General features: G+C 39.6%; 1 protein-coding gene across 1 annotated transcript; it reads right to left on the bottom strand.

Moving 5' to 3' along the window:
• Window positions 1-2,670: 2,670 nt before the first annotated feature.
• figla (folliculogenesis specific bHLH transcription factor) lies at window positions 2,671-12,085 on the bottom strand. Its single transcript, XM_080894764.1, has 6 exons — window positions 11,805-12,085; window positions 9,637-9,783; window positions 9,434-9,523; window positions 6,738-6,890; window positions 5,558-5,622; window positions 2,671-3,064 (listed from the first exon to the last, which is right to left on the bottom strand). Exons 1-5 carry the CDS (start codon window positions 11,988-11,990, stop codon window positions 5,605-5,607), a joined length of 594 nt encoding a protein of 197 aa, XP_080750890.1. The 5' UTR covers window positions 11,991-12,085; the 3' UTR covers window positions 2,671-3,064; window positions 5,558-5,604.
• Between the last annotated feature and the right edge of the window lie 2,914 nt (window positions 12,086-14,999).

The following is a 14,999-nucleotide window of genomic DNA, read 5'->3' as shown; positions in this document are numbered from 1 at the left end:
GTCGTTCAGGCCCACTTCAAGTGAAGAAAATATCATACATCAAACAGGCGCCACCTTCTGTTTTTAACACAGCACAGCCCGAGAAGCAGGGATATGCAGATTGTAGGTGTTTGGAAATGAGTTTGTCAGATTGTAATTGAACTAGAAAGACAAGGTGGTGGGAAAAAAGGAGCCGCAGGTCACTTCCACTTTTATTGGACTCTGCTGGAAACCATGTAAAGACTCTGTGTTTTTACCCCACGCAGACACATCCACTCCAGCACAATCAAGCACTGCTACACGAGGTTATGCAGTTGATCCTTTGTGTTTTTTAGGAGGCTCAGCTTGAAAAAGTACTAAAACAGACTCCCGTGACGTCACTACGGGCCAACACAATATTTGCTCAACCTGCAATTTTATATAACTGATTTCTTCCCATTCAAATAAAGTTAATCAGATCACCAGAGAAGATTATGGATATAGAGGTATGATAACACTTAATATGGCCAGGATGTGAATTCCCCTGTAACTGTGTGGAATTTTCAATAATGTGACATGGAATTATATTTAGATGCAAATACTTAAAGGCAGATACACTAAGGGAGTAACAAGTCACGTTTTTACAGGAAACAAAGAAATAATGATACTGTAGGTAATTTTAAGTCATGTGTAAGCAATGTTATGTCACGCATGAGTAATTAAAAAAGTATTGTATAACTTAGGTATTTTACAGGGAATTATTCTGTAAGTACTTACAGGAGTACTGCATAACTTCTTCATAATTTTATGGGTAAACAATATTTTCCAATCTTACATTATAAATACACTTTTTCAAGGAGTGACTTGTTCCCCCTTTATTATTAGTGTGAACTTTAAGTGTTCATAGCTAAATATAATTATTGTAGTTTCAAATAAAATAATTGAAAACAATTCAGTTTAATTACAGGGGAATTATGCATTTAGTCACAGCCCAGATGTGACAGTTACATTGTATCAGTAAACTTTATCACCTTTTATGAAGGACCTATGAGGATGGTACTGAGTAATAAATTGCCAATAAGGTTTAATAACGCTTTATGTAACAGTCAATAATATGGAGAACTCCTGATTGTGTAAACATTCACAATTAACTTTATTTTATGTTTACCTTTTTACAAATAGGATTTCCAGTGTTGTGGTAGGCAACCTTTTTTCTTTGAAACTTTCAGCAGCCTTGTTATCACGCCTGTTATGCAACTGCACTGCAACTATAGTTAGAAATATGCGCAGTAATGCAGGAGCAGTTGTTTTGGAGATGGCAAGACTTTACAGCAGGATGCTCTGGAAATTATCGTGCACTATGAGTCAAACAATTAATCAATTAAAATCTGCAGGGTGCTGCTACAAGCCCCTCTCATCAGCAAATGTAAGAGCAGTGTGACTTTTGCATGGAAAAAAATTAGAAGAGCTGGCAGCACCATGTGGGAAGCTTATATGCCAAGACCAGTCTGGCCTTAGAACATTCATGTGGTGTAGCAACTGGACTGCGGTTAAATGAGGCCGTAGGCGACGTGCCTGCAGCTCTGTGGGGGTGGAGATTAGACCAGCAGAGGGATGTTATGTTTTAATGGTCTTTGTAAGAGACTGTTGGATGGGGATCGAACAGTGGACGAGAGGCTGAATGGGGAGGTGTGTGTGGTTTCCTTCCCAGCTCCGTAAACTGCATGAGGGAGCAGGTGGGTGTTATGAGCAGCTGGAGGCAACACATGGCTACTGTAGGTTGGAAGCAGATGTAAATAATAGGTGGTGGGTGGCAGAGGCTGGTACTTCTGCTTGTTTCCTGCTGCTGCCTTGAGTCAGAAAAAAACTGCTGAGGTTCAGATTGGTTACGAGTTGTATCAACACCCTAGATGACTGTAGCTTGAGCTCATGGATCTGATTGTTTTAAGGTGTACAGACTGTATTAACTTCTTATTTGTGTGGACTTTTTACTCTTCTCAAGGATCTACATCACACGGGGGGAATAGATTAATCAAACGTTGGAGTACCTCTAGGTTCAACTTTGGGCTCTGTTGTTCCGTTTGTACATTAATGACTTACCCGAAATGTATACACCTACTCAAACCCGCCCAAGGAAAGTGTGATGATATGGCTGCTGAAGAACTCCCAGCTACAACAATTACATCAAATGACAAAATCTAATACAAACTAGACACACACACACCAACTTTCTGTACACTGAGCTACACAAAAATAGTCAATTGGTAATCCCTAGTTTCCAATTAGTTGCTAGGTTGTGCCGACAAAACTGCTGATGTTGCGTTGCAGACTGCAGATGAGGGTTCAAGTGATGTTCTTCATGTAGACCTGAAAAGCAGAACAGTATCAGTTTCTCTAAATATTTCTAAAGATCTTTTGCAGCAATCATGGGGGGGGGGGGGGGGGGGGGGGGGGTGTTGCCTTTCCACACAGGCTTTCAAACCTTTAAAGCCTCTTTACTCTTGAACTGCAGGGACCTGGTCAGAATTCATCAGGTCTTTTGAACCTTAATTGTCCTTATAAGTGAACTGAAGTGTATGAAGCTTTAAAATTTACTGCTGAGTTTATAAAATATAAATATCCGAACAAAGGGTTTTTTTTTTTTTTAATATTTAAAGCTGAATCAAAACAAAAGGAAACAAAGAACTACAGTCTTTAATTTTTCATGCATTTTCACATTTCCACTTGTATTTAATAACATTAACAAGTGACAGCAGTGTGACAAATTCATTCTGTTAATCAGCACAAGTCTTTCCCCCCCAAAGAAAACCTTCTTGAACACTAACACGAGTTTAACATTTACATGACTCTTACAACAAGTGTTGTATATAACAGGCTTCTAATAGGCCTACACAGAAAACAATTTCATAAGTGAAATTACAAAAACAAAATTCCTTTTACATTTTAAGGCTGCCAAGGATACAATCTGTAAAATGAGAATCAAAACATTTACTTCAACAAAACAAAAAAAAAAAAAAAAAAAAAAAAAAAACCCCAAAAGGTTAAAACACCACAAATGAAAGTCTGCTTTCTTCAAAACAATCCTTTTCTTCAAAGCAACAGGACCCTAAAAAGAAAAATCACAACACTCAACAACTTGGTTTCCTTAAAGTATTCATACCATTTATCAATCACTAGAAACATGTTTGCCTATTCAGGCTGCAACAATTTGAGTAATTCAATAATAACCAATTCAACACAAATTCTTTGGGGCTTCATTTCATGCACGGCTCTGTGCACGTTTTTGTTTTCAACGCTGTAAACGAGCAATTCACCCACATTTTTTTTTTCCAACATTTAGGAGCAGAGTGTGAATACCAAGCCTCACCACATTAAGCTCACACAGCCCCCAGTTTTTAACATAACCAGCCCTTCGAGTACCCCGAAGAGGAGAGAGAGAAAAAAAAAAAAAAAGTTTCCGCAACTCAGAAAGTCTCTGGTCAACAACAGGCACATTATGCCCATATCATGGTCTACACCAGAGATAGTCAAGGGCAGAACCTCTCAGACGCCCATGCCCAAGGTAAGATGTTCTCAAAAGTGCGCCTTATGAATTCTGGTTGTGCTTACTGACTGCAAACCGGTTTTATGTGGGACACTGTGCTCAAAAATCTGTCAAAATGTTTTAGTATGACTTTGCTAAGTTACAAAGCCGCACCGCTTTGTAGATTGTCAGAGCATTACGGCCACAGTAGTCAGGAGCCTCAGAATAATGCATAGCATGCTTCAACATAATATTACCATAATGTGTGTAAACTCAGTCACGCAGTAGAACATGGGAATAGAGCAGCTGCGAGACATTAATGAATCAATGGCACGGAAGTGGAGGAAGCAAGACGAATGAGTTGACTAAAGTTTGACTTATCTGACTGTTTTGTTTCGCTTAATGTGCCTTATGGTCCCAAAAAAAAAAAAAAAAAAAAAAAAGGTAACTTATCTGTCTTGTAGAAATGTGCTCCAAATAAGGAACTTGTTGACGAGATTGTTAATCATTTACAAATCAATATTGTCTGTATGGAGTGAACATGTAAAGCTGTGGTGTTAAGCCGGGGGGGGGAGTTAAACTAGAGTCCTGTCTGTACGCTTCACATTTCACCCTGCTTCTATCAGCATTCACGTCATCAGTGACTGCTTCACTGGCATCCACACATGAGCCATGTAAAAACATTACCTACACGTTTTATAGACTTTATGCTGACACGTTTCTCTCAAATTGTTACAAGTTAACTTTCGTTTCATGTGTACAACGATCAGGCTCTTTCAGTTGTATCCTAGCAAAGTCAAACCTGTGCTTCCTGTTCTTGAGTGAAACCAGGATCGTTTGTGAACGTAGAGACTTTACATTCACAAACATGTCTCTTGACTGTAGATTGACAATGATCTGTCTACCTGTTCGAGTGCGTTCATGATTTTGAAAATTTGGTTCTCTTGACCATTGAAATAATTATGTCATTATCCTTCCTATGAACTTCAGGAGTCCAATTACTTTTAATCCCCTGAAAATGGAGGAGTATGTATAAAAATCCTGGCAGCAGCCAGTGGTGAACATCAGCCTCTACACCTTGTTCTCAAGTTGACATCTGACCTTCAGGTCGAGGTCACTCGAGTTATAGTCAACTTTGGACATGTAAAGAGTACGAAGCCCAAACACTTAACTGTTTTAGTTCATTTAATCTTAAAATTCCCTTTAAATGTATGTGTTTAATCAGCGTTGTTTATCATTTATGTTATATGAAGGATAAGACACTACAAGCACATACTACATGCTTTACATCTTCATGTTTTAACAACGAAATAAAGTTCTCTAGTAGACTAAAGTGATTAATTCAACATTATCCATCTATTCTTAAACAGTTCTAATACATCCTTTTTGGAGTTCTATTCACAGCAGTGATGTGAGAATAACTCCTGTGTGGCACTGCGTCACACCACTTGTAGAAGCACGAGTGTTCAAAGGAAGCTGTTGCGTTGGCTAGAATGTCCGCTTAAAACTACGAGCCATTTAAATAAAAGTTTCTGTAGGAAGCCTTAATTCACATTCAGGAATCTAAAAATCAGCAATGCAAACGGCAGCTAATCTGGTATTTTTAGTACCCTGGTCAGAGGTGAAACAGAAACTACAGATTAGACAGTGGAACGCTCCACCAGAGGGCAGTGCAACAACACTTTTAAAAAGACTCAACTATAGGCTACTTTATGTGATGCACATCCAGTGCTTTGAGAGAAGAAAAAAAAGAAATTAAGGGCAATTACATCATTACACACAAAGATTCTATGAAATCAGGCCCAATTAGAATATAGTAGTACTCACACCCTTAATCATTCTGAGATGCTCATTCAGACCACATGAGGGCAACATTTGTACACATTGAGTAATTTTGTACTTCACATATATTTTTAGAATAGTAAAGCAAGAATGATATTTAATCATTCAGGGCTTTTACTAACTTGATTTGATCTGCAGTCAATTACATTCTTGATCATTAAATTCTGATCCCACCAACATTTCATCACTTGCATTTCTGTAAACTGATTTAATATTAGTGTTCAAAACGCAAACCTGGCAGGTGTCCAATATCAGGCCACATCAGCTGCTGTAAACACTGCTTAGCAAGGTTGAGACATCTGTTGGAAGACAAAAAAAAAGTTAATGTTCAAGTCCTTACAATGTTAAGCATTTCCTCTGCTGGATAAAAGTCAATTTTTCACTCTTACAGTCCAGGAGGATTACATGTTCATAATTTGATGCACAAACACTGAAAACTGAAGTCTGCTTGTCACAATAGTTCTGTGTACAGCATAATGACATAAGTGCGGGGATAAAACCCTCGCTCTGGCATTACCTAAACCTCTTCACCTAAATTATCCAATCAGATGCTCAGGCACTTGTCAGGACTGCTTGAACCTTTCAGATGTTGGCACTACTCAGAAGACAATCAAATGCTGTGCGCCGATTGTCAGCTGTAATTGAAGAATGTTTCTGCCAGATCATTCGTGGAATTAAACATGTGATTGCCTATTGTTTGCAGGGTTTGTCTTCCAAGAACTGCATAAACATTGCCCATCTTCCTTCTGAAAGGTTACTCCAGCTGTCACTGATATATCAGGGTCAATTCTGTATGCAACTTGATTAATGAAAAAAAATTACAATAAACCCCTGATTTACTTTGTGTACTTGGTTCCCCCCCCCCCCCCCACACACACACACACACCACTTGTGCATTCTGACTTAGTTGTTAAATTATGCCAGTGTAATGTGTTGAGCTTTTATTTGGCCAATTTTAGAGATGTGCCGTTTTTAGATTTTTTTTTTTTTATTTTTTTTTTTTAAATTAGGTCTCTCACACACACACACACACACACACACACACAAGATTTCATGTCACTTATCTACTAGTCTTTATTTTAACCCCACTACTGTGTGTCCCAAGGGAGGACGGAGTACAGGCTATGGGGTCAAAAGTGACCAGAGTCACCATGTCAACAAGCACACTGCTGCATTTTAGCATGAGCAGAGTTCTTGGTTTTGCCTCGTGGGACTCAACTGAAAATTCTAATCTTAGCTATAGACCTGCAGATGTGTGCACTGTTGCACTTAAAAACAAACAAACAAACAAAAACAAAAAAACATAAGTAGTAAGCCTCAAATCAGATGAGTAATCCAGACTGAGGTTCCCTCTCTTTTTGACTGACAGGCTGAACACCGACCCCTGAAAACATGAAGTACATTGATGAGTTACCGCAGGCTGATCAGGAGCTACTTGGATGATGAACTGGTATGTTGGCATCACACAGTGCTGCAACATCAGTCTGGTCATCTCTCCATCGTCTGTCACCGGTTCAGGGGGTAAAATGAATCCATCATCAATTTGTTCCTCTGACATGCTCAGCAACTGGCAGGGAGAAAGAGCACAGTTAGATAAAACATTCATTTCTGGGAACAGTGACTGGTCAACTGTAGTAAAGCAAGACCAACTAAACCAGAACAACAATCAAATGAGATGGTAAAAAGTGTGACTGTTCATTTAGCACTTTCCTGGAAAAGCTGCACTTCATGTCGGATACGATAGCTCACCCTAACACACTGGAAAAGTCTCCACTAACAGATATAATTTCATTTAATATGCTAATATTTTGTAATAAATATCTATATAGTTTTGACAGTGAGCTGATGTAGTTTTATGTTTTGCTCAGGAATGAATGGTTTATTGCTGCTTGTGGCTTTATGAAAAAAAAAAATTATGTATTAACCCTCCGGGTTTGTTCAAAATCACTAACCTTCCAGCCAACAGATAAGGTCTGTAATTTTTATTATTTTCATGGGTTTTTTTTTTTTTAAACCCTTCTTTCTGCATAAAGCTTTTAACTAACTTCAGTTCTTTTCATAAATATAAGATAGTTATTACTTTTTACATTTTTAACCCTTTAAACACCAGTTTGTCCACTGCACTAGCTGGAAGACAACCTCAAAGCAAAAACAAAAACTCCCTCTCAGCTTGCTCGTGGCCAAAAACGGGCACCCCTTGTTTAAGTCTACAAAAGGCTATAAAATTGGTGGCCATTTAGAAGTCAGCCATCTTGGATACAACTCCCCCCCCATAGGAAGAGGGCCATGTGACACAAACTTATTGGTAATGTCACAAGAAAAACAATGGTGTGCTTGGTTTCAACGGCCAACTTCTAAATGGCCACCACCCGTCTTGAGGAGTTTGCCCCCCCCTTCACAAATACTAATGTGCCACAAACAGGACTTTAATATCACCAACCATTCCCATTTTATTACAGTGTATCCATATAAATGGCCCACCCTGTACACCTGGTGCAAGGGGCTGCTGTTCCAATCCTGGAGGTGCGCCTTTTGCACCTTCTTCTCATTTCATTGGTGGGGTGTGGGTCACACCTGTTCAGACTACTGTATCTTGGGATCAATGGCAGAAGTGGCTGAGAATCAGGGACAAGGGTGTCTTGCAGCTGTTGAGGTCACCAGCATGTGCCCCAGCTCTCCCAGGATCGCTCTTCATTTGTAGAGCACTCCCCCACTTCAGTGAAGTTGTTTCCGGCAGGACAAAGGCATCATATCCCAAGACATCCAGGAGATTGGAGAAAAGAGCCAGCAGCTAGTTTTCCTTCAACAACTTGAGGTGCCAACATCCTCTCCAAGTTATCTAAGCTGTATTTGTGTCTATTGTAGTCCAGGATTGCTTCTTGTTTCTAGGCATCCTCTATTCCCCATCACTGACTGCTGGTTCCTTGTGTGTTGCTGTCAAAAGAAGCACATTCCTCCGTTGCTTTGGCATGTGGTAGTTTTGGTGAAGCCAAAGACAGACAACAAAATCTTCCTCTGTTGCATCTGGAGGAGCTGGGGAGGAAGCTCTGGGTTGTTTCCCCTGTGCCAGTTTTTATCTGAGGAGTTCCTCAGTGCCAAGGTGCCCGAAGGAAAGACGTTGTCCTCAGAGCTCCTCCGTCAGTTGGAGTCTGAATCAGAATACTTTATTGATCCCTGGGGGAAATTATTGAATGTCTGAACCCCTTTCCCTTTTTTACTTCCTGAGAACTTCCAGTGTTGTCATCCAACATGCTACGTATTGCTTCATTCTGGTTCAGGCTCACATCTCCACTTCATCTATAATCCTCCAATCCTCACACCTTTGCCTCCCGTGCAGGTTTGTAAGGGTGCACAGCAGCTAAAAGATCTCCTTTGTTATAAAAAAAGTCAAAAGTAGATCTCAGGCTGCTAGTGCAGGGAACTGCATACAGGGTGACATCTGGTTTGATACCAGTGGGTACTGGATTGTAGAGCAGTCTCTCTTCAGTAGTGGGACCCACATGGTTTTCCTTTCATGAGGGATCCACTCAGTCACCGGCTCCTCGGTCTCAGAAAATGCTCCTATGTTCTTTTCCATCAGCTGCTCGGCCTCCACCTCCATGCCCCCAAACCCCAATCCTCCCCCAAAGAAGAGGATTCACACACTGGCTAGTACTCATCTTCAGTGGTGATGCAGTCAGCCTCTTTGGAGATTGTCCCCTCATCTTCTGGAGAGGAAGTTTCTTCATCTTGGGCAGATGTCTCTTCTTCAAGGGCAGAGCACTGCTTTCCGTCCTTGCTCTCTGACCAGATCATATAGACAGTGCTTGAAGCAGTGATGACCTTCTTGCCATATGGCCAGAATAAATGATCTGGAAGCTGTTAGGCTTACTTTCAGCAAAGAGTTTCTCAATGCAAAGAATGGGGATAGGCGTTAATGGCTAACGCACTAACCTGAAATCAACCCAACAGACATGCAAATGCAAAACTAAACTGCAGGAACTTAGGCCAAAGCACTAGTATGTATGTGACGCTCCATTTAATGATGTATGCACATTCTGAATGTGGATTAGCACAATTAGTAGGTTGATACAACAGCGTCCCTTTACTGAAGAAACAGACACCACTTACATCATCCACTCGCCAAAAGTCACTACCAAGGCCTTCAGTCTGACTGTAGGCGATTGCATTCTTTAAGAAATCAGTCCCACTGCCATCATCCTAAAATAAACGAAAACAAAACACAGATCAACATTTCACAATAAGTGGTAGTGTTGCTCTTGGAAAACAATACACTTGTCATTTCAGAGAGTCCTGCCGAGCGCAGTACTTACACTTTCAGTTTCCTGCAAAACTGCAAGCAGCAGTCGAATGTATTCTGTGGCAGCTTTGAGTGTGTCCACTTTGCTGGGCTTTCGGTCTGGTCGCATCAGTGGCACCATCCTTTTCAAGCGAGAGAACATGGTATTCAAGTTCCTGATCTGCAACGAAGAGAGGCTGAAGTGCTTTAGCAAACACTGAAAACTGTAGGATTTGAAACAGGAGCGATTGTCACAATTTGATACTCTTGTAGAAATTTAAGCCCTGTGGGAGCAAATCCCGGTTTAAACTAAAGTATTCATACTTATTTGATTGTAAGCAGCACTGAGTTGTATACAGACTTGTCAATTTTGAAATACAAAAAGGTAGTTTTTAATTAAACACAAAGGCAACTTTCAGCACCCCAGCAGGACTACTTATGCAAATATCAGCGCTATTATTATCATCATCATTATTTATTCTAATAATATTGTTCAAACATCCAAAAACAACATCTCTAATATAACAACGAAGGAGAACTGCATTTCCAAGAAAATTAGTCCATTTCAGACCATTTAATGCCAGGATGCATTCATAAAGCGGTCATGCTTAGCACTTAATACACAGCTGCTAAAAAACCCAAGATGCAGGCCTTCGAGTGAACTTCAGCGCCAAACAATGTGCCTTAATGGTGAAGTGCAGCTCTGTGTAAAACATTAGCCGAGGACTCCTTGTAGGGCGGAGTGGCACAGATTAAGGAGGGGGGGGGGGAATTACTTTATTGAGAGTCGAAATGTTTACATTAAACTTGCAATTCTGCTTGGACAATAAAGTCGTCAGTCTATTTTGAGAAATTAGCAGCAAATTATTCCCAAAATGAACAATAACATCTATTTTTCCAGCTAGCATCGTTAGCTGTGAGGTTGCTAACAGCTTCCCTCCTTGAGTGAGCCGTTAACCCTTGGAAGGTCCTTAAAAACATCCTTATTTGGTCCTAGAGCCAAAAATCGACCACACCATAAAAAGTGCTATAATATTATATTTTTTCCCACTTTAAATTACTTTTAAAACTACTTCTCCCTGAAATATTCATATAAAGTTTTCTCACACACACACACACACACTTAAAAATATCATTTTTTGTTGTAACTCCCAAACTCAATGGTAATGTAACAATACTTTTTCAAACGACAACGTCAGCACTTTTCGTACTCAGGACAGCGAAAGTGTTTCTGTGCGCACTTTGGCACACGGCGAGTCAGACCTGTACGCTGGAGCGTCCGGAGCCTAGTCATTGTCTGCCAGTTTGTCGAAATCCTCCAATGGCTGTTCCAATCGATCTCCTCTTCGCTCACAATTTGCAGATAATTGGTGTCGCTACGTGATCCATTAACAGTGTGAGCTGAAAGCATCTCCGTTTTCTGCTCAATGCGCGTCTATTTAGAAATGCGGTATCTTAGCTTTCCATCAATGACTACTTCCAGGTCATTCAACCGCAGCTGTATTTAAAAAAAATGATTTTTAAGGGGAAAATAAAATCCAATTTGCTTTTAGTTCTTGCTTTTATATTCAATTTGTTTGCATTGGAGTGTGCCTGTCTGGCCATCAAAATACTTTTGAAAAAAAAGTGTCTTTTTATTATTTTATTTATTTATTTTATTTTTTTGACATAAAGACCTTTTTTTTTTTTTAAATATAAAGGTCATTGATAGTGACACAACACCACTCCCCCCCTTTTTAAAGCAGAAAGACATGCTCAAAATCTGAATCTTTGGCTTGAGTTCGTTCAATGCTGAAATATGAAGGGCGCCACCTGGTGGACAACTAAAAAAATTAAATTTTAAGGCCCGGACTCTAAAGTGCCCCCCTCACTTTGACGATGGCACTACATTTAGTTATGAAAAATGAAATGAAAATAGCGTTTATAATGGTTTTCAATGGGCCGTTTTTTGGCTCTAGGACCAAAGGTGGATGCATATTTGTAGCTTATTTTAAGCTAATTTAATGAACTCAGACCGCAATTCTAAAAATGTTTTTTTTTTAAAAAAATGTTTGGCAAATTTGGCTATATTCTATTCAACACAGTGAAAATGGCTTGAAATTAAAAAACACAGTGGATGAAAAATGGCTCCAGGACCCTCTTTCTAAGGGTTTGCTACCAGTCCTTCATTTGTGGTTATGGGTTACTTTTTAAAACACTCACTCTCATTCGTTCCTTGGCGTTGACCAACTCTCGTTTTTTCACAGTTTGGCTGAAGTCCTCGGCCACGAAGTATAAATTGTCCCGTCCTCGTTTGAACTTCTCGATGTTGCAGTAGACAGGGAGCGCGGACTCGCCCGTCAGCCGCTTCAAAATGTCACTCATGGATTCCTCCTCCGGTACCTTCATTTTAACGAGTACCGTTTGATAAAAATAAGCTACCACCTGGTCGATTTAATTCTTTATCGTGGCGCCATGTAAAAGAGAACAGCGAGAGGCCTCTGGCGTGGCGGAGGATCACACCTGCGTCAGGAGGGTTTTAATTAGAGTCAGGTGTTGTGCCAAAAAGGACTTCCGGTATTTTCCACACTGAAAAAAAAAGAAATTTTGAGCAGGAAAGAACATTCCTGTTACATAGAAGCCGCTATCAGTTTGGGGTAAATGGACTTTTATATATCCTTTATTTACCAGGGGAAAGTCTCACTGACATTAAAAGTTTATTATTTAAGAGTGACCAAGTGGGCAGCAGAAATTACAATGAATTTAACATAATAGTGCTATCAAGATATTCATAGGCTGGTTGAATATACTTTAGGTACAATAACACAGAGTCATAAAGATACTTGCAAACTTGGTAATTTCTTCATATGTAGTTTTTCATAAATCCAGTTGACTTCAGTCCTTTTTCCAACATAAGCAAAACATCACACAGAAAAAAAAAGATATTTGCCAAACATATCCATGATGATCAAGTCATTTTAAGCCAGAGAGAACATCCCTGTCTGAGAAATAAGTGCCTCCTTCACACTTCCATAGCTTTATTTTGGTGTCTGATCACTACCATGACCCATTACTGACGGCATTATTCACACAACAGGTTGCTTGTTAATATGTCAACAAGCGATCTGTTGTTATCTCTTTAGCATAATCTGGAAACCTCCCTCAAATATAAAAACATTCCACTGCTGAAATCCACACAATGACTTTTTAAACAGTAGTCTGGAGAATTAATAGAGGCCTGCTTTTCTCACACCAGGGAGACGTTTAAAATAAAAACATATTCAATTAAAGCTCCATTCTGACAATGTGTCACATCAAAACATATCTTTTCAGATTTTACAAATTGCTTTCATGTTCACACCTCGGCATCTTTATTGTCTTTAGGGCAAGTCAGACAACTTTACACTGCCTCAAGCAAACCCTCAGCTTAATGTCAGATGTCTCCTGTCTGCTTTAACTCCTCCACCTCCACAGCTGCTTTTCTGGGAAGATTTTTCTGCCGGTTCCCATTGTTCATGTAAATCAAAAGTTTCGGATGCTCTTTCACCTCCAACAGTCAAATCCCAGTTAAGCTTTTCTCAAAGCTTCTACTTTCTTCACATAAAGAGGAACTTTCACAAGTATAGCCACAGAATTCTTCTCAGCTGTTTAAACTCTTTTTTTTGGCAAATCTTTAATAAATGACAGAAAATCATACTGAGATCCCTGTTTCACACCATGAAAACAGTCCTGTGAGATATTCAGGATGGTGCTGGCTATCCCAGCTGCCAGTGATGTACACTGGATAGGTTACATGTCTATCACACAGTATTGTCATGGTCCTGGGTCGTGCGACCCAGTGATTTGTGTTTAGTCTATTTTGATGTTTATTGTTTGTTTAGGTTCATTAAGTTATTCTAGCTCGTTTGTAATTATATTACCCTTGTGTTAAGTCTCCCTTGCCCTTCATGTCTGTGTGTCTTATGTTGCCAAGTTCATGTTGTCATTTCTGTCATCTTCCCCTGTACTCAGTCTCCCTGGTTCGTGCATCTACCTGTCATGAGTCATGTCTGCGTGGTTATGTTTAGTTCATGTCATGTCTAATCTCCATGTTTCCTGTTTTACTTTGAAAGTCTGTATTCAATGTCAGTGTATTTAGTTTCACTTCTCCTGTCCTGTCTTTAGGTTCATGTGTGTCAGCTGTGATCCCATGTGTGGCCTCTTCCCCTGATCATCCCTCATGTGTGTTTAGTCTCTGTGTTTCATACAGTCTGTGTCGCGTCGTCTGTGTTCCCACGGTCGGTCTTTGCAGTTATCACCATAGTCTCTGAGTCTTCTTAGTTTGTCACAGTACTAGTTTTCCCAGTTTAGTTATAGTCTAGTTTAGTCACGCTATCCCTGTTGTGTTTGTACACTTTGTCTTCAGCCATAATAAAGGCTCGCTTTCTGTTAAGTTCACTCCCGTCTACTCACTTGTGTACGCACCTGGGTCCATCACACACACCACCACACGGCCTGTCTCCGCAGACCGTGACAAGTATAACATAATATACAATATAATAGAAAGCTATTTATCTCTAAATGAATACAACAGTTGTACAATTTAAAAACGTTAACTTCCTGTAGGCTTCTCATCAACCACCATGGTCTCCATGCCATTATGGGAAAAGATTGTAAATGTACGCAATTCCCTAGAATGTAGAATGAAAATGGTTATTTTTAAAATGAATTCATTATTATTTTCTAAGATAACTGAAAATGCAACGTTCGGGTGAACACAATCAGCTTTCTGGGAATTCATATTTTTTCTTTCAGTTGATAACTTTGTCATTACAACCAAGCACTGCAATTAACGGTTAACCTTTTTAAGATATGAAAACTCTAAGGAAAATACAGCCTGAGTAAATAACAGGTTTGATAAAAGTCCCTTTAGAGGAATCTAAAGCTTGATTATATTCAAGCTTTAGATTTCTTTTTAAGGCAAACAATTATGTGCTTGTCTTTATGCTAATGTTAGACTTGGAAACACTCAGAAATTAGCTTGTTAAATAGGAAGGCCTGTGACTCTGGGCTGGTTTAAGCTTTTCAACAAAAGGCTGTGAGGCCTGCCATACTTCAGTGTATTTAACTGCTGCACTCGACAGTGCATAATTACAATAAGCTATTTTCACTATAAGAAAAGACCAGAGTCCTCCAGTCCAACAGCCCATTTCAACAGGGGAAGGGACACTCGCCCCACAAGTCATTCATCATATGTTCAATCCATAACTATGTTTTTCATCAAATTTCTCTGTGAAAGCAGGTAAGTGTAAGCATGAATCCTGATTTGCTGCAGTCTTTTTTGGTCTTCATTCACTCAGAGAAGCACATATCTATGTCCTTTAATCTCCCATCAGAAGAGAAAATAGGCAGATCGTGAGTATAAACTGTACTTAATGT

Source organism: Rhamphochromis sp. 'chilingali' (genome assembly GCF_963969265.1).
Source record: "Rhamphochromis sp. 'chilingali' genome assembly, chromosome: 10".
NCBI classification, from domain to species: domain Eukaryota; kingdom Metazoa; phylum Chordata; class Actinopteri; order Cichliformes; family Cichlidae; genus Rhamphochromis; species Rhamphochromis sp. 'chilingali'.
This window is presented reverse-complemented; position numbering and strand designations above follow the sequence as displayed.